General features: G+C 43.1%; 1 protein-coding gene and 1 long non-coding RNA gene across 4 annotated transcripts in view; one reads left to right on the forward strand and one right to left on the reverse strand.

Moving 5' to 3' along the window:
* Positions 1 to 13,128: 13,128 nt before the first annotated feature.
* On the reverse strand, positions 13,129 to 15,025 carry LOC120886379 (uncharacterized). Its single transcript, XR_013439646.1, has 2 exons — positions 14,882 to 15,025; positions 13,129 to 13,425 (listed from the first exon to the last, which is right to left on the reverse strand). It is a non-coding gene; the product is annotated as an uncharacterized LOC120886379 (long non-coding RNA).
* Positions 15,026 to 15,147: 122 nt separating this feature from the next.
* Cbfa2t2 (CBFA2/RUNX1 partner transcriptional co-repressor 2) overlaps positions 15,148 to 26,943 on the forward strand; it is a 141,115-nt gene continuing 129,319 nt past the window's right edge. For 2 of the 3 annotated variants that reach the window (XM_078051634.1, XM_078051635.1), the window contains exon 1: positions 15,158 to 15,339. In XM_078051634.1, coding sequence (XP_077907760.1) covers positions 15,306 to 15,339 — 34 coding nt within the window. In that variant the 5' untranslated portion in view covers positions 15,158 to 15,305. Of the gene's footprint in view, positions 15,340 to 26,943 lie in introns of all 3 variants that reach the window. The other variant, XM_078051636.1, reaches the window with a different exon arrangement.

Genomic DNA, 26,943 nt, shown 5'->3' on the forward strand with positions numbered 1-26,943 from the left:
GTGGAGAGGGACACACTGGCCACAGGCCTGGTTGGAGGAAAATTTGGAATTGGATATCTGGCTCAGCCCAGGTGGGACATCTAGCCTTCTTTTTTTTTTAAATGAACCAAGGGCCTCTCTCAGGCTAGACAAGCACTCTACCACTCAGGTATATCCATTAAGCACCCTCCCCCTTTTTTTAAAAGACAAATTCTATTTTGAGACAGGATCTTGCAGAATTGCCTGACTGGCCTCAAATGTGCAATCCTCCTGCCTTAGCCTCCCCAGTAGCTGGGGCCAAGCATGATCCACCATGCCCAGTTGGGTATATGAGTTTTAAAAGTTCCCTGCTAACAAAACTCTAGTGTTGTTCAAAGGTAGAAAAATGGACCCTTTTACAATAATGGTCTTACTGATGGAATGACTGGTTAGGAGCCCGTTGCAGCTTCTTAACCTTTCCACCCTCCTGCCTCAGGACCTTACCTCCTGCCCTCTGGGTATATTCTTTCTTGTTTATAGGGAAGTTTCCTGATTGATTTGAATTGTCAGGCTTCAGAGTTCTATTAGAATTTCAAGACGGGAGAAGTCTATCGATTAGAATTTTATGGCACCAGAGAAATATTGATTAGCATTCCGTGGCCACAGAATTCTATTACTCAGAATTCCATGACTCAAGAGTCCTATTGATTTGAATTTCATGGTGTCTTAGTATTCCCGCCATGCAGGCCTCCCTGCTAGCAGAGCCCCATAGAATCCTTTGTGTGTATGTGTGATACTAGGGATGAACCTGGGCTGCTTTACCACTAAGCTACATCCCAGGCCTTTTTATTAATTTTTTTTTTTTTAACTTTTGAGACAGGGTCTTGCTAAGTTGCTAATGCCTCAAAATTGTGAACCTCCTGCCTCAGTCTCCCTAACAGCTGGAATTTTAGATGTGCACCACAATGTCCAGCCTCATAGGATCACTTTTAAAAATGGTGATGCTAACCTACCACCTGTTTCTGGTGAAACAACCTGTCCCCAGTCGTGCTTTAACTCATGGTGAATGGGGGAGTTGCTGTGCCATGTCCCCCCCCCAAAAAACATGGAGCTCCCTTGAGACAAAATCTTGAGGCTCCTAGGAGAGGGAAAGGAATTGAAATAAGGAGGAGGAAGAGTGAGTCTGGTAGGGGGCTGTCCCAGATCCTGGAAATGTCTCATTTTTTTCTGTCTCTTTTTTTTTTTTTTTGGTACTGGGGATTGAAATCAGGAGCACTTGACCACTGAGCCCCATCCCCAGCCCTATTTTGTATTTTATTTAGAGACAGGGTCTCAATGAGTTGCTTAGCGCCTTGCCATTGCTGAGGCTGGCTTTGAATGTGATTCTCCTGTCTCAGCCTCCAGAGCTGCTGGGATTACAGGTGTACACCATGGCATTTTTCTATATTTTAAACTGCTATCACCTTCTCCAGGAAGCTCTTCCTTATGACCAGATTGATTTGGCTCCCTTGTTGAATGTTCTTCAAGCTCCTCCATTCTATTTCTTTGTTGTTGAGATGGGCTCTTACTATTTTGTCCAGGCTGGACTTGAACTTGAGATCCTCCTGCCTCAGCCTCCTGAGCTGCTGGGATTACAGGCATAAGCCACTGCGCCTAGTTTTTTTTTTTTTTTTTAATTATAAGTTTTTAGTGGCACCTGGGAAGGAACTCTGAGCCTCAAACAAGCCAGAAAAACAGTACACCTCCAGTCCAGAAATCTGTTCCTAAGATTGTACTATTTGTATTTAGAGATTCTGGGCGATTCTTTTGATTAATTTGTAGAGACAAGGACCACTCTACTTTGTGCCTCACACCCAGACCAGTGCCTGGTATACAATATGTGTAAACACCTATCACACTCCTACAGGCGGCATAGAAAAGGACCTGCTAGAGACAAGAACTGCCAAGGATCAGGGGATGCCAAGGAAAGAAGGATCTTCAGGGGACTGAGCGTTTAGGCTCCCACCCCATTCTGGAGCCAGCTTCTGGGGAAGGGGCCAAGTTGAGCAGGGGTGGGCAAACTTTTTTATTTCCATCAAAAAGAGGAACACATTAAAACAGAGGCTGGATGAACCATGCGGATTTGGGTCTTTCTGTCTGCTGTCATAGCAATCAGTCATGCCCAACATGAGCCATAGACCAAAAAAAAAAAGAAAAGAAAAGAAAAGAAAAAAATATATATATGCAGTTTAGTTGCAAAAGATTCTTCTAATTATCATAAAGTTTGAGATTCACCTAACTTTTAGAGTGAGGGAAAGGTTTTCCAAACCTGGAGATAAAGCTTTCCTTGGGGGGAGTTTGCCCCACCTCTCTGGTGTCAGGGAAGTCCCTTACCACTCTGAGCCTGGGGCTTCTCATTTGGAAAAGGGCTATAATAAAAGTCCTTGGTTCCCAAGGCGGTCATGAGGATTAACTGAGATAACGCCTTCAGCTCCAGCCAGGCGGGCTCAGCGGGAGCCATTGGATTGCTATTGTTGGTAATAATTATTATTACTATTACCAGGGGGACTTTGGGAGGAGCAAGCGGAAGGACATATGCAAATCCTCCAGCACAAAGTCTAGCACCCGGGAGACCTTCATTAAAGCTCCCAACCTCCCCAGTCCTCCACCCTTGTCCCCCATCCACACCTCCACCTCAGGCGATTCCAGACAGACCTTCCCGGCATCCTCTCTTGTCCCCCTGCACGCGGTCCTGTGCCTCTCAGGCCTCAGCCCGAGACCTGAGAAGGTGCCCACGGCAGCTGGCCAGGGTGCTGGGAGGGGGCTAGGCATCGAGGGAGGAGGGTTCCGGCCAGACCTCCCACCCCCCGCCCATTGTCTGAGCCCGCCGGCCCGCCAGCCAGCTGATGTCCTGGGTCGCCGACACCAGCTGGCCGAGTCCACCGCCGCCCCAATCTCCCCTCCTCTCAGGTCCCTCCCTGTCACTCAGCCTCCGCTCATATCTGCCCACAGCCCAAAGAGACACAGGGTGTGATCAGAGGGCCTGAGCTATTGTCCCCCAAATCAAAGACTGATTTACATTCTTCAGCGATTTGCACACCCCATTCATTTGTAGAAAGCTAGACTGATGCAAAGTCTGTCTGGTCCTTTTTTTGAGAGGGGTTTTGACATGTGATTTTTGGGGTGTTCTCTTTCAATCTTCAGCACTTCCTTACCCAGGGACTTTGGCCATGTGACTTGCCAGTCTATCCTCAGTTTCTTCATCTGTCAAATGGAGAACATTTTTCGTATAGAGTGTTTATGAGCAGGAAATGAGATCCAGGGATAAAGAGTGTGTTCAACAAATAATAGCTGTTATTATTTATTATTTAAATATATTATCATTCAAACATTCCAGAGCCAATGGTTAGATCCAGTGTTATCCAATACAGGAGCTACTAGGCACATGTGGCTATTTAAATTCAAATTAATTAAAATCAAATAAAATCAAGTAGGGCATGGTGGCATAAGCCTGTAATTCCAGCTATTCAGAAGGCTGAAGCAGGAGGATTAGAAAGTTCTGAGACCAGAGCTTGAGATGTAACTCAGTGGTAGAGCACTTGTTTAGCATGCACAAAGCCCTAGGTTCATTCACAGCACCACAAAAAAAGAAAAAAAGAAAAACAATCCACAGTTGCCCAGGCTGGTGGTGCCCAACTATAATCCCAGCAATGCTGATGATCAAGGCAGGAGAATCACAAGTTCAAGGCCTGTCTGGACAATTTAGTGAGACCATGTCTCAAAAAGGGCTGGTAAAGTAGCTCAGCCATAGAGCCTCAATGGGTTCAGTCCTCAGTGTAAGATCAGGCGAGTTGGGCAGGGACCAAAGGAGGCTGCTGAATGAGGCTTTATTGAGATGTCACTCCCCAGCGGGTGGAACTCATCAGACCGACAGAGTGGACAGAAGAAAGTTCTGAGGAGAAACTGTGTGGAAACTTCTTCGAGGAAGCTGGACCTGACTGGACTTTTATGGGGCTTACAGCAGGAAGGGAAGGGCTTGGGCCAAGAAAATGTGTTTTTAGAGTCCCTTGTCCCGCTGGAGTTGGTCGGGGGAGCTGGCTGAACTCCAGGATTGGCCAGGGGGTTCTGATGATTGACAGACGTTAGTCAGGAGATCCTGCTGATTGACAGGTGTTTCTGTTGGCGCCTGATTGATGTTTCTTTCTGGCGTGGGCTGCTTTATTCTAAGTCACCGCCACGGACCTGACACTCAGTACCACTAATAACAATAAATAAATTAGTTTCTCAGTCACAGCAGCCATATTTTAAATGCCCAAGAGTCACATGTAGGGGTTAGGGATGTAGCTCATTGGTAGACCACTTGCCTATCATGCTCAAGGCTCTAGGTTCTATCTAGTACCGCATTAAAAAAGAAAAAAAGAAAAGGAGCCGGGTGTGGTGGCACACGCCTGTAATCCAGGCAATTTAGGAAGCTGAGGCAGGAAGATAGCAAGTTCAAGACTAGCCTGGGCAATTTAGTGAGACCCTATCTCAAAAAAAGAAAAAAAAAAGTCCGGGTGTAGTAGTCTACACCTGTAATCCCAGCAGCTCTGGAGGCTGAGGCAGGAGGATCAAGAGTTCAAAGCCAGTCTCAGCAACTTGGTGAGGCCCTAAGCAATTCAATGAGACCCTGTCTCTAAATAAAATATAAACCAGGGTTGGATTGAGTGCCTGTGGTGGGTTGAATCCCTGCCACACACACCAAGAAAAAAAGAAAGAAAGGAAGGAAGGAAGGAAGAAAAAAGAAGAGAGAGAAGAACGAGAGAAAGAAAATTGTTACAGAGCATATACTGGGGACCCTCATTCTGAACAGCACAGATATAGATCATCACAAGAAGCTTTATTGGAAGCTCCTGATTCAAACCCACGAATCTTCCAGAGTTTTTCTCCCTTTCTACAACAGGGCTCCTGCATTGGCAGCCTTTCTCCCTGCCCCCAACAAAGTAATGACCTTGCTGAGTGGGTGTTCTTTTGTTTTCTGCGGGCCTGCACCTGGGCGGAGGGTGGAGAACAGGTGTGGAGCTGTGCCCTAGAGCACCTAGGGGGTGGGCTCAATTGTCTGTGCTGTAAAGCAAACAACTGCACCCAACTTTGTTCCAGGCCCCAATAGGAGCCTCCACCTCCTGGAGGTGAGGGAGGGAGGGAAAGTACTGAAAGTTGTGGGCCTTGTCCCCACTACCTCCCTTAGGCAGTTTAAGGTCACACAGCCTGGGCCTGGGATGAGCAGTTTCCAGCACAGCTGACACCTGGGGAAGGTGTGCCAGATGGGAGGCCAGGGGAGAGGGAGGGGGGCTGGCAGCCTTCCCAGTGGCCAAGGCTCAGCTGCGCCAGAGGCTGAGGAAGGGATGACTGGGTCACATTCAGACTATTTCAAACCTTACACATCCCACATCTGCTGTGACCCTACCTCCTCTCTGCGGAGAAGCAGGAATTGAGCAAACACAACAACAATATCTTCACTACTCTGTGACTGTCTCGGCATCTCAAAGTTCACATCTCCACACCTGGACTCTTGCTTTTGCCTCCAGGATGTGTTGATTCATCCCACAGCTGTCCCCATCTTAGCAGAAGGATGTTCCATCCTTTCAGCTGTTCAGGATCCAAACCTTGGAGTTATCTTTGACCTTTCTTGTTCTTACACCACACAAACAAGCCTTGGGCAAATCCTGTTGCTACACCTTCAAAATGTATCTTAAATCCAATGCCTTCTCACCACTCCATGGCCCCACCCCTGGTGGTGGCCACCACGATGATCTCCCTCCAGGAGCACTCTAGTGACATTCTACCTTGACCTTCTCCAGTAGACTCTTTACCCTGGGTAGATAAAAATCATATCATTACTTTGCTTTAAACTATCTACTGGCCCCGAAATGAAATTACGTATTTATTCTTGAGTCCTAGGGATGGTACCCAGGGCCTCAAGCATGCTAGGCAAGTGCACTGCCACTGAGCTACAACCCCAGTCCTTTTTTCTTTTTACTTTGAGACAAGATCTCGCTAAATTGCTAAAGGTCTAAGTTGCTGAGGTTGGTCTTGAACTTAAGATCCTCTTGGCCTCTCCAGTTGACAGGATTATGACCATATGCCAACATTCCTGGCTCCTAAGCCCTTTTAAAATTTTTATTTTATTTATTTGTTTATTTAGGTACTGGGGATTCAACCCAGATGCTTCACCACTCTCTGATCTACATCCCTAATGCTCTCCCCCCCCCCAGGCCTTTTTTGGTAAAAACTGCATTTTTTTATTTTGCACATTTCAATTTCAGAAGAAAACCAGCAAACCCCCCTACAATACATAATGTCAAATTAGGGAGGGGATGGGTTTGAGGCCCAGGTTTCCTGCTATAGAAATAAGGACTGGAGAGAGAAAACCAGGAGATATCAGTCACCACAGGGAGCCAAGTGAGAAACTATACTGAGGGCTAATTTTTTTGAAATTTTAAGACAGGGTTTCACTAAGTAACCCAGGGTGACCTCAAACTTGAAAATCATCTTGTCTGTTTTCCGAGTTGCTGGGATTACAAGAGTGCACCACCAAGCTCTGCATAAATTTTTTTTTATTTTAAGACCGTCTCACTAAATTGCTCAGTCTGACCTGAAACTTGTGATCTTCCTGCCTCAGCCTCCCCAGTAGCTGGGATTACATGCAAGAGTCACCACACCCAATCTCTAAGTGGAAATTGATTTAGAACAAAACCAAATTCCTTGTTTTGGCTCTGTAGGCCCCACATTCTGTGGCCCTTGCCCTACTCCCTTTCTCTAGTTATGTACTGATGTCCTTTCAGTGACATGCTATCTTCCTCCAAAAGCAACTTGTTCTCTCACTAAATCACGAGCAGCTCAGTGACCTTCGGGTTTCAGGAATGTGCGTATCACTTCTTTAGACAAAACTTATTTTTTCTTTAATGACACTGAGCATTGAACCTAGGGCCTCCTGCATGCTAAACCAAGTGTTGCACTACTGAGCCACACCCCCAGCTCTTTTTTTATGTTTTATTTAGAGAAAGGGACTCACTAAGTTGCTTAGGGCCTTACTACATGGCTGAGGCTGACTTTGAATTGGCGATCCTCTTGCCTTAGCCTCCCCAGCCACTGGGATAACAGGCTTCTGCCATCACTCCTGACTAGGAGACCAAATTCTGAATTCCTAGGTGGATTCAGTTGCATAGGAATGAGGGTTGAGATTCTCTGCTCGAAGGGTGGGCAGCTTTGAATAGATGAATTTTTAACAGAGGAAACTCCAAATCCCTAGATTTCTCGCCATGGCATAGTGCTGCAGGCTTATAAGCCAGCGATTTGGGAGGTTGAGACAGCAAGATCTCAAGTTCGAAGGCAGCCTGGGCAATTTAGTGATCAGTACAGCGGGCCCTGTTCTGAGTTATTCCATGGTGTAGACAACAGCAGTTTTCAGGCTATGCCTATACTTGTGTTACCCCATGTTGGTTGTAAAGCAGTAGTTTTCATAAGCTGCTCTATTGTGCATTTAAGTACTGAGGTGAAATGACTCTACACCTTGTTCGTACCTATAAACAGCCACCATCTGCCTGGCATAACCATAAGGCACAAACCAATAAATAAGTTTAATTGTGCTAAGGAGAATGACCACCTGTAAACTTATCAAATTAATCAGAAGCATATGTATGCTCAGGTGTACTGTTGCGAGGAGGCAAAGTTGCAATGTATGCCGTCAAGGGGGAGAAATAAAGAATGTCCATGCTCTTCTGCCCTTTTCACTGCTTTATTCACTCGAATTATTCAATACAATTCCACTCTATAGGTTCTTTTTAATTTTTTTATTTTTTGTAGTTGTAGATGGATAAAATACCTTTATTTTATTTATTTATCTTCATGTGGTACAGAGGATCGAACCCAGGCCTCACATGTGCTAGGCAAGCACTCTACCACTGAGCTACAACCCCAGCCCACTCTATAGGTTCTTAATCAAGAAAATGACAATCCCTATTGCTCGGCACTGCAATAGACATCATCAATTCACAGCAAACAATTCTAAATTAATTCTAAGCACTGTAAACACACTCAATCATGACAGGTTAGTGACAGTCATTCCTTCTGCATGCTAAATTCAAAAGTCTCAAGCCTTAGGCTTTACGTCCAGCAGATGCACACTCACTTAGACCGTGGTGACCAGGTCTGGAACCAAGGCAGGTTTCTCCTGGCGTGGAGTGGACGACAGTTGAGGAGAGGGTTTTAGGGAGAAGCTGTGGCTCTCACCAGGGTCCAGATGAGGTGGTAGAGTTTGAGAGCCGTGAGGATTGGCGCAGAGGATCAGGAAAACGATGACAAGTGATGGGATGTCAGTCTAGGTCCTCATCAGGCCTTCCAGCTCCAGTGCATCCTTGTTTCGCCTGGCTGAATCCCTGATCATTAGCTCTATTATTTATATTAAATTTTGAGGCTTTTGACCTCTCTTTCAATCCTTATCAGCTACCCCCAGATTTCTCCATGACATAATTTACCCCAGGGTCAGAAACATCTGGTCTGGTGGTCTCCACTCTGATCTTCTCGCTTTCCCCCTTATCAGGTGAGGACAGTCTGCCAGAAGCTTCACTCCATTTATCAGGGTGAGGGGAAGTGACTTGTCTGAGGGCCACATTGGAGGGCTCTGTGGGTGTGCCTACTGAGACTGTGGTTTCAAACTGGAGTTTTTAAAATAGAGTTGCTTAGGCTCAGGCCTAAGGCCATCCTCACATGTATTAAACTCATATTAAGAAAAATCCAGGCCCATGAGCTTATTGAACACACAAGACCACCAAATGAGGCAATGATCCATAAAAGGAGAAGTATCCTGAGACTGGACACTCTGACCCTGTCACCTGGCCACTCATCATGAAACTTGCCCAGGAAATTCTCCGTAGTGATGAGTCTCTGTCCTTGGGCTTTAGCAGAAGATGGTTTCTTCTGAACTTGGCGAACATGCATGATCCTCTCCAAATTGACTTCTCAAGCTGACACTGTGAAAGCAGGGTTTTTCAAACCTTTTTCAAACCTTATTCCTTGCTGGAATAAATTCCTGTGCTTTGACAGCTCTGTGCCCTGACCAAGTTCTTAGGCCGGTTCTTCATCCTATATGACCACCTCCTGTGACTCTCTGTAGTCCTCTCTACGCCAATGCTCTCACTTCAGCCTCTGGAACCTCAACCCTTTCTCAGCCTTTCTGTAACCTATAGAGGTGATTGTGTAAAATGTAATGTGTGATTGGGGCTGGGGTTGTGGCTCAGTGGTAAGATTAGGGGCTCAGGCTATAGTTTAGTGGTACAGTGTTTGTGTAGCATGTGTGAGGCACTGGGTTCAATTCAGAGAGATAGAGAGAGAATGAATTGTGTCCATCTACAACTAAAAGTATATTTTAAAAAAATTATGATTGGAGCCAGTTCAGGAGGCTGAGGCAGGAGGATCACGAATTCAAAGCCAGCCTCAGCAACGATGAGGCACTAAACAACTCAGTGAGACCTTGTCTCTAAATAAAATACAAGGGCTGGGGATGTGGCTCAAGCAGTAGCGCGCTTGCCTGGCATGTGTGCAGCCCGGGTTCAATCTTCAGCACCACATACAAACAAAGATGTTGTGTCCGCCAAAAACTAAAAAAATAAATAAATAAATATTAAAAATTCTCTGTCTCTCTCTCACCTCTCTCTTTAAAAAATAAATAAATAAACAAACAAACAAATAAATAAATAAAATACAAAATAGGGCTGGGGATGTGGCTCAGTGCCCCTGAGTTCAACCCCTGGTATCCTCCCTCCCAAAAGAATTTGTGATGCCTGGCTCTTGACCACTAGGCGATCCACAAGTATTTACTGAACTGCCACTGATTAGAGTGGTATAGCTTGTGAATTTAATGTAATTCAATAAATTCTGACATTGTGGAAAGACACAAATGTTTTTGGCCTATGTTAATATAATAATTCTCTATGACAGAGACCCAAGTGTTAGAGCTCCCCTAAATTCAATACCCAGTGTCCCCCCCACACACTCACAAAAGAAATCTCTGGATTTCTCTTCTCTTGTTTAAGGGAAGGATATGGCAAATCAGAAGCCTCAGAGTGAAACAGAAACCTTTTATATGCTAGCTAAGTGTGGTGGCACATGTCTGTAATCCCAATAGCTTGGGAGGCTGAGGCAGGAGGATCAAGAGTTCAAAACCAGTCTCAGCAACTTAGTGAAGCCCCAAGCAACTCACTGAGACCTTGTCTCTAAATAAAATATTAAAAAAGGCTTGGAATGTGACTCAGTGGTTAAGCGCCCCTGGATTCAATCCCCTGCCCCCCCCCAAAAAAAACTCTTTTATTCTTTTATATGTGGTCCTTTACTCCAGGCTTCAATATCCTTCCCCAGATCTCCATGTAAGCATTCAGGAGCTCAGCTCACCTTGCCCAGGTCTCTCTCATTCCCCTCAGTGAGAACCAGCGTGTGACAGAATCAAAAGCCCTGCAGGTGGGAGCAGGACATTGTGGCACATGTCTGTAATCCCAGCCACTCAGGAAGCTGAGACAGGAGAACCTTGTCTCAAAATAAAGAATAAAAAGGGATGGGGATGTAGTGGTAGAGCAATCCCTAGTACCAGAGCAGGGTGGGAGAAGTTCTACAGTAGGAGAAGGTAGAGAAGAGGAGAGGGGCCCACAGGGTGGTGCACACCTGTAATACCAACAATTTGGGGGCTTGAGGCAGGAACATTGTAAATTCCAGCCAGCCTCAGCATTTTACCAAGGCCCTGAGCAAATGAGCAAGATCCTGTCTCAAAGTAAAAAATAAAAAGGGCTGGGGATATGTGGCTTAGTGGTTAAAGCATCCCTGTATTCAATCCCCAGCACACACACACAAAACAAAAACAAAAACAAAACCCCCAACAAAAACCTGAGTTGTTTTTCCATTTCGCAATCTTATTGTTCAGTGTACAGATTCTTGACCATGAGCATGCTCATGTTCCTTTCATAATCATAGAAAATACTACATTTTAATAGTTTAATTAGTACCTAAAAACTCAACCTGTTTATCTCTTTTTTTGGGAGCTCTTGAACTTTCCAACTAACTTTGGGGAAAAGGCTTCCCTGTTAGAAAATTTGCAACCATGGCAAATATTTCTCTGGCACACAGATAGGTTTTGTAAACAGCTACAGATATTTCAGAATCCTGTTTATCCAAGGACCATATACCTTTGAGTTGCTTCCCCTACTAACTGTCTGGCCTAGCCTTGTGTTTATCCTTCATTAGCAGAAGGGCAGATGGTAGGCAGCGTGCACCCTCCCTGCCACCCATCTTTATCCTTCCTGCCACTAAAGAAAAACATTCAGGGCTGGGGTGGTAGCTCACTGGTAGAGCACTTGCCTACCATGTGTGAGGCAGAAGGTTCGATTCTCAGTACTAATAGAAATAAATAAAACTTTAAAAAAAGGGGGGAGGGGGAGAAAAACATTCACTTAGTTTGGACATGAATCAAACCTACAACTTTCCTTCCTTCCTTCCTTCCTTCCTTCCTTGTCCAGGCCACATCAGGACCTCATGCATGCTGGACAAGTGCTCTTACCACTGAGCAGTATGCCCAGCTCCCAGAGCCTAAAATCTCACATTTTTTTTTTTTTAAAGAGAGAGTGAGAGGGGGAGAGAGAATTTTTTTTTTTTAAGAGAGAGTGAGAGGGGGGAGAGAGAGAGAGAGAGAGAGAGAGAGAGAGAGAGAATTTTAATATTTATTTTTTAGTTATCGGCGGACACAACATCTTTGTTGGTATGTGGTGCTGAGAATCGAACCCAGTGCCTCACACATGCCAGGCCCCCCCAAATTTCACAATTTTAGTAAATTGTGAAAAAATGTCAGAGGCACTTGGGGGTCACTCAGCAGTGGAGCACTTACTTACCATATGGGAGTCCCTAGTTGGATCCCTAGTACTGCAAGAAAAAAAAAAAAAGGTCACAATTTGACTTTATTTGAGATTCTGCTGAGCTTCAGACTTGAGCAGACTTTATAGTGTCTCTTAACCTTTCTCAGACTTAATGTGTTTGGCAAGAAAATGCAGTTGTGGCAAAACTGAAATCAAATTCACTTTATAATGCACCCAATCCTATTGCTAGGGAATAATCCCTGAATTTCCTGAATCTGAGGCAAGGGCTTTACCATTGAGCTTCATCTTCCAGCCCCATCCCTGACACTTAAAGCCTTAGACTTTAGGTAACTAAACAATACTGTCTGATGCTTTGTGGCCTGTTCCCAGAGGTCTTATCCCCCACCCCAAAACACATACTGCACTATGATTAAGCAAGAACAATAAAGAAGAGAGAGTGACTTTCAGAGATTAATTTATAATCTCTATATTTGAGAAACAGAATTTGAGACATTCTAAGGTAGGCCTGTTGAGGTCCTCAACAAGAAAGTGTTTGTTTTCCAAAACAGTAGAAGGTAATGAAATTCAACAATGGCATACTTCACAACTATATATATATATATATATATATATATATATGTATATATAAAAAAAGAGGATAAAGGGATAGCCAGGCATGGTGGCCCACACCTGTAATCTCAGCTGTTTGCGGGGCTGATGCAGGAGGATGGCAAGTCCCCAGTCAGCCAGGGCAATTTAGTGAGTTCCTGTTTAAAAATAAAATAAAAAGGGCTGGCATATGGCTCAGTGGAGAGCACTTGACTAGCATTCATAAGTCCCTGAGATCAAGCTCCAGTATCTAAAAATAAAAAATAAAAAACATTATGAGGATCTCAGGATTTAGCTCTATGGTAGATCACTTACCAAAAATGTGTGGGATTCTGAATTCAATTCTAGTACTGCAAAACCAAAACCAGAATTTTTTAATTTACTAATTAAAAATTGTGCATTTCACTGGGTACAGTGGTTTATGCCTGTAATCCCAGTGACTTGGGAGGCTGAGGCATGAGTATTGAAAGTTCAAGGTCAGCCTCAGCAGCTTAGTGAGGGCCTAAACAATTTAGTGAGAACTTTTCTCAAAATAAAAAGTAAAAAGGGATGGACATGTGGCTCAGTGGTTAAGTGCTCCTGCGTTCAAGCCCCAATACCCCCCCCCCACCAAAAAAAAGTGCATTCCAATAATTTTGAACAACAAAAAAAGGCATTCTATTGAAAATAACATCTGATTTAAAGCTATTTAAAGCAGCAGCACATCTTGGACAAGTTTGGATTTTATTGTAGATTTCATCTTCATCCCACACAACTTCTTCCTTCACCAACATGCAAGTTCTTTTTCTTCCCTAGCTCCGAGATAGGCAGATGGACAGGGTAAGGCCTTCCTTGACAGTAGTTCTAGATTCTTTGGAGTGAAAGGAACAGCATGGTCATTTAAACTTGATCCAGGGCTGGGAATGTGGCTCAAGTGGTAGCGCGCTCGCCTGGCATCCTTGCGGCCTGGGTTCGATCCTCAGCACCACATACAAACAAACAAAGATGTTGTGTCCGCCGAGAACTAAAAATAAATATTAAAAAAATAATAATAAAATAAACTTGATCCAGTCACAAGTTCCTGGCCAGCCTGAGCAACTTGGGGAGATCCTGTCTTAAAAAATGAACAAGGGGGGGGGCTGAAGCTATGGCTCAGTGGTAGCACACTTGCCTACCCAGCACTACATATAAATAAATAAAAAATAAAGTTCTATCAACAACTAAAAGAATATTAAAAAAAAATGAACAAAGGGATGGGGACAGATGGCTCCGGTAGAGGGGTAGAGCATGCCAGGGTTTGATACAGAGTACTGCCTGCAGGCACATGCAAAAACACACACACACACACACACACACACACACACACACACACACACAGGCCCAAACCAATTACATACATTTTCCTCACTTTTTTTGTAGATTTGTTTTTTTTTTCATACCAGGGATTGAACCTAGGCATGCTTAATCACTGAGCCATGATCCCAATCCTTTTTATTTATTTATTTATTTATTTATTTTAAAATATTATTTTAGTTGTCAATGGACCTTTATTTTGCCGATAGTGCTGAGAATAGAACCCAGTGCCTTACACATGCTAGGCAAGCACTCTACCACTGAGCCACAACCCCAGCCCTTATTTTTTTATTTTGAGACAAGTTTTCCCCAAGTTGCTGAGGTTGGCCTTGAACTTGTGATCCTCCTACCTCAGTCTCCCAAGTCGCTACTTGGCTTTTCTTTTTGCTTTTAATTTTATTTGAAATTTATTTTTTGATAGTAGCATTGGAGAGATTTTCACAAAGGAAATAACATTTCAGCTTTGCTGTTTCTGTCATTTGAATTCCTTTCAGGTTTAGCTAAAAGCCCCTACCTGGTACCCCCCTGAGTAAATTGGGGCCTTTTACTGTGTTAGTCAAAACAACATAGACAACTTCCTTCATCTTTGCTCATACTACTCTTTATTTATTTATTTATTTTGGGGTCCTGGAGAATCCAGGGCCTGGTGCGTATTATGCAAGGATTCTATCACTGAGTTACACCCCCATCCCTTATTGTAGGTTTAACTCTCTTTCTGAGACTTTGGAGACAGAGTAGTTCAGCAAATCTCAAAGCACTAGATCTGAAGCCAGAATTACTTTGGCTTTATGGCCTCTGTGTTTTCATTTCTCCAACAGAAACGGATGGTCAAGATCTTTCCTCATACGTAGAAAAGGCGGAATAATATTTCTCTATCCCACTGAGAGGATTAACTGCAGGGATTGTACTAAAAGAGCACCTGAACCTGACAAAGGGCTCAATAACAATGGTAACTAACAGTTACTAATTTTATGACATTTTAGGCATTTAGAACGCTGTAGACCCAAAAAGGGAAGTAACTTGCCCAAAGACTTGGGCAAAGGTAATCAGGCCTGTACCTGGTGAGCTCAGGTGAGACCTGTTACCTTCCCCTAAGCTCCGCCCCCACGACTCCGCCCAGTTCGCACCGCATCTCCCTCGCCTCGGGGGCTGCCTTGGCCATATCCGGAAGCTCAGGGCTAGAAGCTACGGCTCAAGACGCGAGCGCATGACGCAGGGGGGTGGGTCTGAGAAATAGGATGCGCCGGGATAGGTCCATAGGTTCGCACGGAAGGGGCGGATCGGGTCAGGGGGCGGGGTTTAGAGGGAGTAGGTCTTAAGGCCGGGCTTCCGCGTGCGTTGGTCTGGCGGGGGAGAGCGCGCGGCGGGGGCGTGTCCGGAGGCGGGGCGGGGCCAGCCGGGGGGCGGGGTTGCGCGCGGCCTAACGGCGGCGGCGGCGGCGGCGACGACAGCGGAGCTGGTGTTGGTGGGCTCCGCGCCCTCAGGTCCTGCGGCGGCGCCTGTGAGGCACCCGGGCCGCGGGCGGAGGCGCGCGGCGTGTGGCCGTCGGCGATGGTGGGCGTCCCTGGAGCGGCCGCCTTCCAGAGTAAGCTGGGCGGGAAGGCGGGCGGCTTAGGGGGGCGTGTGAGGGGCCTGCAGCTCCACCGACGCGAGGTTCCCAAGAGTTCCCGGAGCGAGGCCGGTATGGGAAACTGAGGCCCTACGCAGGGCGGCGAGTCCAAGGTCACGGGGCGGGACGGGCTTCGCGGGCCCCCGAGGCCACCCCTTCGCTTCCTGCGCCTCCGGGTGTCTAGCGGCTCAAGGTGTGAGTGAAACTGGGGACCGCGGCCTCGAAGCCCAGGCGGGCGGGTGTCCATCCGACTTGCGGCGGACAAGAATTGTTTTGTTCTGTAGGCGCTGGGGCCAAAAGTCTGGCTCTGGGGAAATATTACACACGCCTGATTATGAGAGCTCTGTGGTCAGTGCTGGAGCAGGTGAGAATGGCGCCGCAGAGGGGCCTGTTGCGTGCAGGCTCCGGGGTCGGACTGCCTAGGTTCCCATTCTTCTCCCCCAATTCATGTCTGCCACCTTGGCTCACCTTGGCTCTCCCCTGGTCAGTTACCCATCTGAAAAATGGGGGTGTGAAGAACGTTTTCTCCATTCTCCAGAGTTGGGTGTAGTGAAGCTAGAGGAATGATTGGCACACCCTGGCACAGACACCAGCGTGAAAACTGTCGTTATTGTAATCGCAGTTTATTAATCATTCTGTGTGAACCTCACTTGGAATAGTCTGAAATTGGACTCTTGGTTGGGTATTTAAGATTTTATGTGGTCGTTGGTTAGTCGTACTCTATGATCCAATTGTCCAATTGTTATTTTTACCTCCATTTCGCTATTCCAGCATTTATCTAATGTACCTCCTAGACTTGTGAGATCCTTGGGGGAAGGGTGGCATCTCTTAATAAGAACAATAAAATTTTAATTGTTTTAAATAATAGCCAACATTTTTCATGCACGAGGCAATTTACAATTCTATTCATTTAATATTTATTAAATCATCTCTTGAGTAAAAAGTACCATTCTAGGCCCTGAAAATATAGCAACAACAAAAGATAGACCAGACTGCTTTTGAGTTTAGTGGAGAGAAGGAAGAGACCCAGTAAATGAAGAAACAGATAAATGGTTTCTCAGTTGTTTAAGCATTGTGAAAATCTAAAGAGTTTGGTATTTATTTATTTATTTATTTATTTATTTTTTTAGAGAGAATTTTAATATTTTTTTTTTTAGTATTTGGTGGACACAACATCTTTGTCTGTATGTGGTGCTGAGGATCGAACCCGGGCCGCACGCATGCCAGGCGAGACCGCTTGAGCCACATCCCCAGGCCCCCCTTAAATGTTGCATTGAAGAAATACAAAGTAGATTCATTTAGTTTATGCATTTCCAAGTTAGATCTGCAGTTGCTGGTTTTGGTTTGAGCCATACCTTTTGAAATTTATCAATAGAGACACAGACAGGTGACCCCACAAGTTTGGATCTTTTATCTGAACTTAATTTTTTTTCCTTTTGCTGTGCTAGAGATTGAACCCAGGAGCACTCTACTACTGAGCTAAATCCTCAGCCCCCTTTTTTTTCTTTTTTTGTACCTGGCACTTGACAACTGAGCCACATTCCCAACCCTATTTTGTATTTTATTTAGAGACAGGATCTCACTGAGTTGCTTAGCACATTGCTTTTGTTAGGCTGGGTTTGAACTCAAGATCCTCCTGTCTCAGCCTCCTGAGCCGCTGGGATTACAGGAATGTGCCAAAGTTTCTCTAAATTGCCCAGACTGGCTTCAAACTTGCTATCCTCCTGCCTCAGTCTCCTGAGTAACTGATATTACAGGCATGTGCCACCATGCCTGATTGAATTTAAAATTTTTATATCTAAATATTTTTTTGGGCTGGGGATGTGGCTCAAGCGGTAGCGCGCTCGCCTGGCATGCATGCGGCCCAATACTCAGCACAAAAACAAAATAACAACAATAACAACAACAAACCCCTAGAAACAACAACAAAAAGTGAGGTTGAGCCAGCCACAGTGGCACTGTTGTCTCAGCGACCCAGGAAGCTGAGGCAGGCAGATCAGAAGTTCAAGGACAGCTCAGTAACTTAGTAAAACTACTTCTATGGAAGGAAGAAAGAGGGCTGGGGATGTGGCTCAAGCCTTAGTGTGCTCGCCTGGCATGCGTGCGGCCCAGGTTCGATCCTCAGCACCACATACAAACAAAGATGTTGTGTCCGCCAAAAACTAAAAAATAAATATTAAAAAATTCTCTTTCTCCCTCTCTCTCTCTCTCTCTCTCTCTCTCTCTCTCTTTTAAAAATAAATAAATAAATATTTTGTTTTTATAAGTACTTTTGGTTCTGTTAATGTAACTTTTTTTTTTTCTTTTGTAGTACTGAGGCTTGAATGCTGGGACTATCTACTACTGAACTAAAATCCCAACCCTTTTTTGTGAAAGGTTCTCATTATATCCTCAAAACTTGCCTCAAACTTGAAATCTTCCAGAATAGCTGGGATTGTAAGCATGTACCACTTTGCTTGCTTCATAAGGGAATTTTATCTTAAATTTCTAGACTGTGCACTTGGTATACTTTCTCTTTTATTTTTCTTTTTTCTTTTATATCATTTTTTTTTTTGAGACAGGGTCTTTTGCCACATAACCTCTAACTCCCAATCTTTCTGCTTCAGCTTCTCAGGATTTATAGGCATGTGCCACCACACCTACTGTACTTTTTCTTTTATTTTTTTAAAATTTTTTTTAAAGAGAGAGTGGTAGAGGGGAGAGAGAGAGAGAGAGAGAGAGAGAGAGAGAGAGAATTTTTAATATTTGTTTTTAGTTCTCGGCGGACACAACATCTTTGTTGGTATGTGGTGGTGAGGATTGAACCCGGGCCGCACGCATGCCAGGCGAGCGCGCTACCTCTTGAGCCACATCCCCAGCCCCTGTACTTTTTCTTTTAATCTAGAAGAATCAAGTAAATTGCATTGAAATATGATAGTATTGCCAGGTTTGGTGATATGTGCCTGTAATCACAGCTGCTAAGGAGGTTGAGGCAGGATGATCTAGGCCAGTTTGGGCAGTTTGTCTAGACCCTGTTCAAGGCCAGCCTGGGAAGTTGTCTAGACCCTATCTCAAAATTTAGAAAAGGGCTAAGGATGTAGGTTAGTGTTTGCCTAACATGTGAAGGCCCTGAAGGCCCTGAATTCAATCCTAGTATGACACACATACCAAAAAATTTATAGTTGTAGTTTATATATATTTTGTAACATGCAACATTTTACAAAAGAATGAGCTAAAAATAAATATATGTAGAAGTTCCAGTATTGTCTTTTCACATCCCAGTGTGTGAATAGTAACTATTCCTCTGGTAATGGAGATCATTGTTCTTATAATGGGACCTTTCCTTCAACCCATTAGGTCTGCTACTTTTGAAAAAAAAAAAAAAAATCTGGGGGCTGGGCTGGCGATGTGGCTCAAGCGGTAGCATATTTGCCTGGCATGCATGCGGCCCAGGTTCGATCCACATACAAAACAAAGATGTTGTGTCTGCCGAGAACTAAAAAAATAAATAAATATTAAAATTCTCTCTCTCTCTCTCAATCTCATCTCTCTCATCTCTCTCTCTCTCATCTCTCTCTCATCTCTCTCTCATCTCTCTCAAAAAAAAAAAAAATCTGGGGGCTGAGGTTGTGGCTCAGCGGTAGAGCTCTTGCCTAGCACTGGTGAGGCCCTGGATTCAATTCTCAGTACCACATAAACAACAACAACAACAAAATAAAGATTAAATTCTTTGGCTTATTCAATAGAAGTATAATGTGGCACATGTCTGTAATCCCAGTGGCTAGGGAGGTGGATTGCAAGTTCAAAGCCAGCCTCAGCAATTTAACCGGGCGCTAAGCAACTCAGTGAGACCCTGTCTCTAATAAAAAAATACAAAGTAGGACTAGGGATGGGGCTCCGTGGTCAACTGCCCCTGAGTTAAATCCCTGGTACTCCCCCCGCCAAAAAAAAAAAAAAAAAAAAGAAGTAGTAAAATGTAACAGTTTAGGTTGAAATTCTAAACTTTTGAAATTAATTCTAGAGTTGGGAATTCTAGAGTTGGGCATAGGTTGAAAACCTGGTGGCTAGTCCTTATAAGCCTTTTTTTTTTTTTAAATCAAGGATTGAACCCAAGAATGCTTAAACATTGAGTCACATCCCCCGCCCTAAAATATTTTATTTAGAGACAAGATCTCTGAATTGTTTAGGGCCTCAAGTTGCTGAGGCTGGCTTTGAACTCTCCATCCTTCTGCCTCAGCCTTCTGAGCTGCTGCTGGGATTACAGGTGTGCACCTCTGTGCCTGGCCAGTCTTTATAAGCTTTGAGACTTTGGAACTTTCTCTACACTTTATTTTCCTCATCTGTGAAATTGAGACAATGAAAGTTCTTACATTAAGCCTGATGCAGTGGCACAAGCCTAATGCCAGCTGCTCGGGAGGCTGAGGCAGGAGGATTGCAAGTTTGAAGCCAGCCTGGACAATTTAGCAAGACCCTGTCTTAAAAGGAGAGGATTTAGCTAAGTGGTAGAGCATGCCTGGGTTCAATCCCAAGTAACACACACACAGCAGTCCTACCTCATTTAGAGTTTTTATTTAAAAAAAAATTTTTTTTTTGTTTGTAGATAGACAGAACATCTTTGTTTTATTTATCTATTTTTATGTAGTGCTGAGGATTGAACCCAGTGCCTCATACATGTTAGGGAGGCAATCTACCACTAAGCCACAACCCTACCCCCTCATTTACAGTTTTATTGCCATGATTAATAGTTTGTTGTTTTGGTACTGATGATTGAACGTATGGGCACTTTACAACTGAGCTACATCCCTAGTTTTTTAATTTTTTTGTGGTACTGGGGATTGAACCCAGGATCATTCTACTACTGAGCTACATCCCAGCTCATTATTATTATTATTATTATTTTATATGTAATTTAACCCCTGAGCCACATTTTCAGACCTTTTTATTTTTTTATTTTAAGACAGGGTCTCACCAAGTTGCTGAGGCTGTCTTTGAACCTGGGGTCTTCAGGCCTCTGCCTCTTGAGTTGCTGGAATTACTAGGGTGCACCACCATGCCTGGACCTTTATTTTTTATTTGGAGACAGAGTCTTGCTGTTATTTAGGGTGACCTGCAACTCCTGAGCTCAAGTGATTCTTCTGCCTCAGCTTCACAAATTGCTGGGATTATATGTATGCCATGCACTGGGCAAGAGTAATATATGTTAATGTGATGTTTGTGTTAATTTATGTAAACAACTTAAACAATGCTTGATACACTGTTTTGTTTGCTTTTTGTGGTTAAGGATACAAAGATGACTTAGGATCTCAGTCTATGGGGACTTAAACAGTTATAAAGTGCTTTCAATGTTATAATCAAAGGCTTTTGAGATACAAAGGAAGCATAACTAGTTTTTCTTTGAGGGTTCAAGTAAGGACTGGGTAAAGAAGTAGGTAACATTTAAAGAGGCTTTAAACCAGCCCCAGCAACTCACAATCTTCATCAGAACAATATATGACAAGACTGGGGAGGCTGAGGCAGGAGGATCATAAATTTGAAGCAACCTCAAGCAATATGGCAAGGCCCTAAGCAATTTTGTGAGACCCTGTCTTTTTTTTTTATTATTTATTTTTTAGGTGTAGATGGATACAACACAATGCCTTTATTTTTATGTGTTGCTGAGGATCGAACCCGGGTCCTGCCCGTGCTAGGCGAGTGCTCTACCACTGAGCCACAATCCCAGCCCAATATATTTATTTTTTAGTTTTAGGTGGACACAATATCTTTATTTTACATTTATGTGGTGCTGAGGATCGAGCCCAGTGCCTCATGCATGCTAGGCGAGCTCTCTACCACTGAGCACAACACCCCCCTCTTTTAAAGTAAACAATAAAAAGGGATGGAGGTGTAGCTCAATGGTAAAACGCCTCTGAGTTCAAACCCCAGTATAAAATAAAAAAAATAAACAAAAAATAAATAAATAAGGTTCTCTCTACATGATTCCCTCCTTCTGGGTTTGGGAAATTTTTTCCCTTTGTTCCTCTAGCATAAAAGTGCTCTCATTGATCCCAAAGTGTTACTATTATTCTTTGTAAATATATTATGCCCATTCACACTTGTTTACTACCTTATTAAACCCTTCTTAAATTACCTTACTGGACTATTCCATTTTTTCTGAGACTGTCATTCAAAACTTATTTGTATTCTGCATATACTTCAAACAGAAAGGTCTGAGTCCCCAGCTCATAGCAGAATTAAATAAGCAGAGAGAGATACTTAAAGCTTGTTCTTTAGTTGTGTTTGTTTCCTTCTTTCCTTCCTTTCTTTCAACAATACTGGGGATTGAACCCAGGGGCACTCTGGCACTGAGCTACATTCTTAACTCTTTTAATTTAATTTAGTTTAAATTTTAGTTTAATTTTTGGGTTACCAGGGATTGAACTCGGGGGAACTTGGCCACTGAGCCACATCTCCAACCCTGTTTTGTATTTTATTTAGAGACTGGGTCTCATTGAGTTGCTTAGCGCCTTGCCATTGCTGAGACTGGCTTTGAACTCATGATCCCTCTGCCTCACTCTCCCAAACTGCTGGGATTACAGGCATCCACCACTGCGCCTACCCTTTTAATTTTATTTTCGAGACAAGGACTGGCTAAATTGCCCAGGTTGTTCTCAAGCTTTTAGATCCTTTTGCTTCAGCTTCCCATGTAGCTGGGATTGCAGATGTGTGCCATTATTCCCCCCTTCAATTATTTGAATTTAATGAATGTAAGTATGAAGAAAGATGGTTTAAATGGTAGTATATAATGCAGCACTAGGATCAAGATTAGTTAATTCACTAAGTTTATATCTCTTCCAAGACAAGGAATATGGAGGAGAGAGATGGTGAACTGTATTTCTTGCCTTCAGTTTTATCTTCATTTCTTAACTTCAGAGAAGTGTTTTGAACCTCATATTACAGAAAGTGATCACTGGATTGTAAACATTTGCTTCAAATTCATGAAACCTTGAAGGTTAATTAGAGAGAACTTATTTCTTGTTTGGACCTTAGTAGAGCTGTGTTGACAGTGTGCGTGTGCAGTATGCACTAGTGTATGTACATGTGACAGACCCTGTTTCTGGGTTGTATTACAGTTGGTGAAGTGGCTTTTTTCCTCTGTCTCTGGTTTTTGTCTCTGGCATCTTGAAGGCCTTGAGGCTATCTGAAATTACAGGGACTGGAGTACGATAAGTTATACTTTGCAAATGAGTCAGTAGCAGATATGTCAAGTGAATATGCCTTCTTTTTTTTTTTTTTCCTGTTTCTTTCTTTCTTTTTTGTGATACTGGGCATTGAACCCAACATCTCACAAATGCTAGTACTCTACCATGGAGCTACAGTCCCCCCCCCCCAAAAAAATTTTTTTTTAAGGCAGAATTTTGCTAAAGGTTAACCTGGAACTTGGAACTTAACAGTTGTGTGCCTCTACACTTGGCAGGACCATTTTTTTTTTATTCTCCATTACATGGCTGCTTCTTTTTACTAGACTAGAGGTTTTTATTTTTTATTTTTTTTTTAAAGAGAGAATGAGAGAGAGAGAGGAACAGAGAGAGAGAGAATTTTAACATTTATTTATTTTTTCTTAGTTCTCGGCAGACACAACATCTTCGTTTGTATGTGGTGCTGAGGATTGAACCCGGGCCGCACGCACGCTAGCCGAGCGCGCTACCACTTGAGCCACATCCCCAGCCGACTAGAGGTTTTTAGATGAATGTCCTAGAGGAGCCCAGAGGTTTCTTAAGATACTTGACTTATCTTATTTCTTCAAATTTCTTTCCTTAACGCCTCTTATTTTAAAGCCTAGAGGGTCTGTGGCTCAGTGGTAGTGTTCATTTTACAGGTGTAAGGCACTGGATTCGATCCTCAGCACCACATAAAAATAAAAAAAATAAATTTTATAAAAATAAAATAAAATAAATTCATCTACAATTAAAAAAAAAAAGTAAAATAAAATTGTCCTAGAGTCAGATGCCTGTAATCCCAGCCACCCGGGAGACTGAGGTAGGAGGATCATAAGTTCAAATGACGACGCTGCTGCTGCTGCTGGGGATGTAGCTCAGTAGAAAAGTGCCCCTAGGTTCAATTTCTAGTACCGTATAAAACTAACTAACTAACTTACTAAACAATTGTTTCTTAGAATTGAGATGATTTAAAGATGGATATCAAAGGTCTTGTTCAGGGGTGTCCTAACTTGGTCTTAGATATGAATTAGAGGGGAAAAAACATAACAGAAACTCAGCAGCTTTTACCAATCCATCCCATATGTTTCCTGATCTTAACTGTGAAGCAGATAATGGCAGTGAACATCAAAAGCTCAAGAAAATGTCCATGTTAATTTTGTATGGCTCTGTGAGGAGTTGTCAAATACAGATTCTGAACTGTGGTATATGGACTACTTTTCAATATGACTTCTTAAGATATGATCCTTCCCCTAGGTTTTGTATTGCTTAATTAAATGCAGAAATCAAAGTAAAATTCAGAGTAACCCAGAAGTAGGTATCCTTCAGTCTGAATTTATTGTTTTAGAGATGGCTAGACCTTTTAATTAAATTAGCTGATGGGGACAAATATGTAATCTGACCTCTGCAGCAGCTCAAGTGAAATGTTAATATCAGGCATTGCAAGGCTCCCTTGACATACTACTTTGACCTTTTCCACTCTTACAAATGTCTCCCTTATTCCTTTGTTGTTAACTTAGCCAGCCATACAGAGGTCCTGCCTGCTTTTGATTTTTGAGGCCATATGAGAACAGACATTCAATTAGCACAGATTTTCACTTTAGGTTCATATCCCTAGAACTACACTAGCCATACCTAACTGAATTTCAATTAATTCATTTGTAGTTTTTATATATTAAATATATAATTTTTTAAATTTTTATTTCTTTTGCAGTCCTGGGTCCCTTGTAATTTTTTTTTTTTTGTTGGTATGTGGTGCTGAGGATGGAACCCGGGTCGCACACATACCAGGCGAGCGCGCTACCGCTTGAGCCACATCCCCAGCCCCCGGTCCCTTGTAATTTTTATCTAGTTCACTGTTCTCACCATTTCCCATTACCTACTCTCTGTCCCCCAAATAAAAAATAATGTGTTGACCTTTTTTTCCCCCACTAAAAATGTGGCAGGTTTTTTTTTTTTTTGTCTTTAATATCTCTCTTTTTTTTTTCCCCCCATAGGGAAATGAAACCAGCCTTGAGGGTAGAGGTCATGGTCTTGGCAACTTTCGGATTCCCCAGGTGTTTATAGGTTCTCCTTAATTTTGCCTTGGGTTGGTCTAGCCAGATAACAGTCATGTGTTAATGACAGGAATATGTTCTTGGTTTTTGTTGTTGTTGTGGGGATACTAGGGATTGCACCCAGGGCTTGGTGCAAGATAGGCAAGTGCTCTGCCACTGATCTGAAGTCCCAGCCTGAAAGTAATGTGTTTAGAAATGCATCCTTAGTTGATTTTTGTCATTGTGGGAATCTTATATTGGGCTTAAACTGAGGTGGCATGGCCTACTGCATGCCTCGGTTTTATAGCATATACCACTGTATATGTATAGACCACTGTATGTATGGTCTGCTGTTGATGGAAGTTTATACAATGCTTGACTCTTAGCTCTTCTAAAATATATTATGTATATTTTTGTATAAGCCACTTTATTTTTTGCAGTATTGGGGATTGAACTGGGGAGTTCTCTACCACGAACTATACCCCCAGCCTTTTTTTTTTTTTGTAGTAGAGATTGAACTCGGGCAATTTACCACTAATCTATATTCCCAGTCCATTTTTTGGCCTTACTGGAGATTGAACCTAGGGGTAGTCTGTCATTGAGCTACATTCCCAGTCCTTAAGGTCCTTTTTTTTTTTTTTTTTTGGTCCTGGGGATTGAACCCAGGGGGCTCTGAGCCATATCCTGAGCCCTTTTTTGTTTGACTTTGAGATAGTCTTGCTGAGTTGCTTAGGGCCCCACTAAATTGTTGAGGCTGCCCCTGAATTTGAGATCCTCCTGCCTCAGCCTCCTGAGTCACTGGGATTGTAGATGTGCACCACCAATGCCCAGCTTCCTTAGGGTCTTGCTAAATTGCCCAGGTTGGCCTAGAATTTGTGGTCTTCCTGCCTCCTTCTCCCAAGTTGCTTGGTTTACAGATATGTACTATTATGTTTTTATTTTTTGAGACCAGGTCTTGCTGTGTTGCTGAAGGTCTCCCTAAGATGCTGAGGCTGTCCTCAAGTTTGTGCTCCTTCTGCCTCAGCCTTCTGAGTTGCTGGATTACAGGTATATGACAGCAAATCCAGCTCCTTTTCATTTTTATTTTATGTTAAGACAGGATCAGGCTGAGTTAGTGAGACTGACCTGGAATTTGTGATTCTCCTATTTCACAGCCTCCTGAGTTGCTGTGATTACATGCTTGTGCCACTGTACATAGATGATTTATTTCTGTTTTTGTCTATATATGATAAAAAACATGAGTTCATGCTAATTCCTCCAATTCCAGCCCAACCCGGCAAAGTTCCTTTAGCCTTTCTCCTTTCCATATTTGCAAATTTTTTGTATTGAAAAGGTCAACTCCTCTTATCCACAATCTACCTGTTTATTTGTTCAATCATAGAAGATTCCAAAAATAGCTTTAGAATTGCTAACCATGTTTCTATGAAATATCTACAAGTTGGAGTTGAGTGTTTAGTTAAGTCAATCTTTCTTTTCTTTTTTTGGTACTAGAAATTGAACCCAGGAGCACTTAACCACTGAACTACATCCCTAGCTCTTTTGAGATTTTTTATTTTCAAAAAGGGTCTCCCTAAATTGCTTAGAGCCTTGTTAATTGGCTGAGGCTGGCTTTGAACTTGTGATCCTCCTGCCTCAGCCTTCTGAGCTGCTGGAATTACAGGTGTGCATGACCACACCTGGCTTGTTCTTTCTTGTAAGCTTGAGAGTTTATAATCAATATATTGAGTTGAAAAGTTAGCTTGGGCTAGGTGCATTGGCTCATGCCTGTAATCTTAGGTACTTGGGTGTTTGAAGGAGGAGGATAATAAATTTGAGCCAAGCCTGAATATCTTAGTAAGACCTTGTTTTAAAACAAAACAAAACTGGGCTGTGGCTGTAACTCAGTGTTAGAGCACTAGAGCACTTACCTAACATGCTCAGGACCCTGGGTCGTGCCATAATTTGGGGTCACTCCTTAATCATTTGGTTTAATTTGATTAATTAGTGATCGAAACTAGGAGTGTTCTGCCTTTGAGCTAGCTACATCCCCAGACTTTATTTATTTGTGGCACTAGGGGTTAGACCTACGGGTGCTTTTTTGTCTTGAGGCAGGATCTCATTAAATTGCTGAGCCTTGTCTCAAATTTACAATCCTTCTGCCTCAGCCTCCTAAATTGCTGGAATGTAGATTAGTGGTAAATTGCCAGAGTTCAATCTCTACTACCAAAAAAAAAAAAAAAGGCTGGGGGTGTAGTTCACAGAGCCATGATTAATATTTTGTTTTTTGTTGAGAGCCACAGCTGAGTAGGAATGACCCCTGGAAGTAATGGTTGAGAGGCGAGCTATTAAGATGATGATAATTAAGTTAAGCTGTGTATAATTGCTGTGACTGG

Source organism: Ictidomys tridecemlineatus, chromosome 5, assembly GCF_052094955.1.
Source record: "Ictidomys tridecemlineatus isolate mIctTri1 chromosome 5, mIctTri1.hap1, whole genome shotgun sequence".
Classification (NCBI taxonomy): domain Eukaryota; kingdom Metazoa; phylum Chordata; class Mammalia; order Rodentia; family Sciuridae; genus Ictidomys; species Ictidomys tridecemlineatus.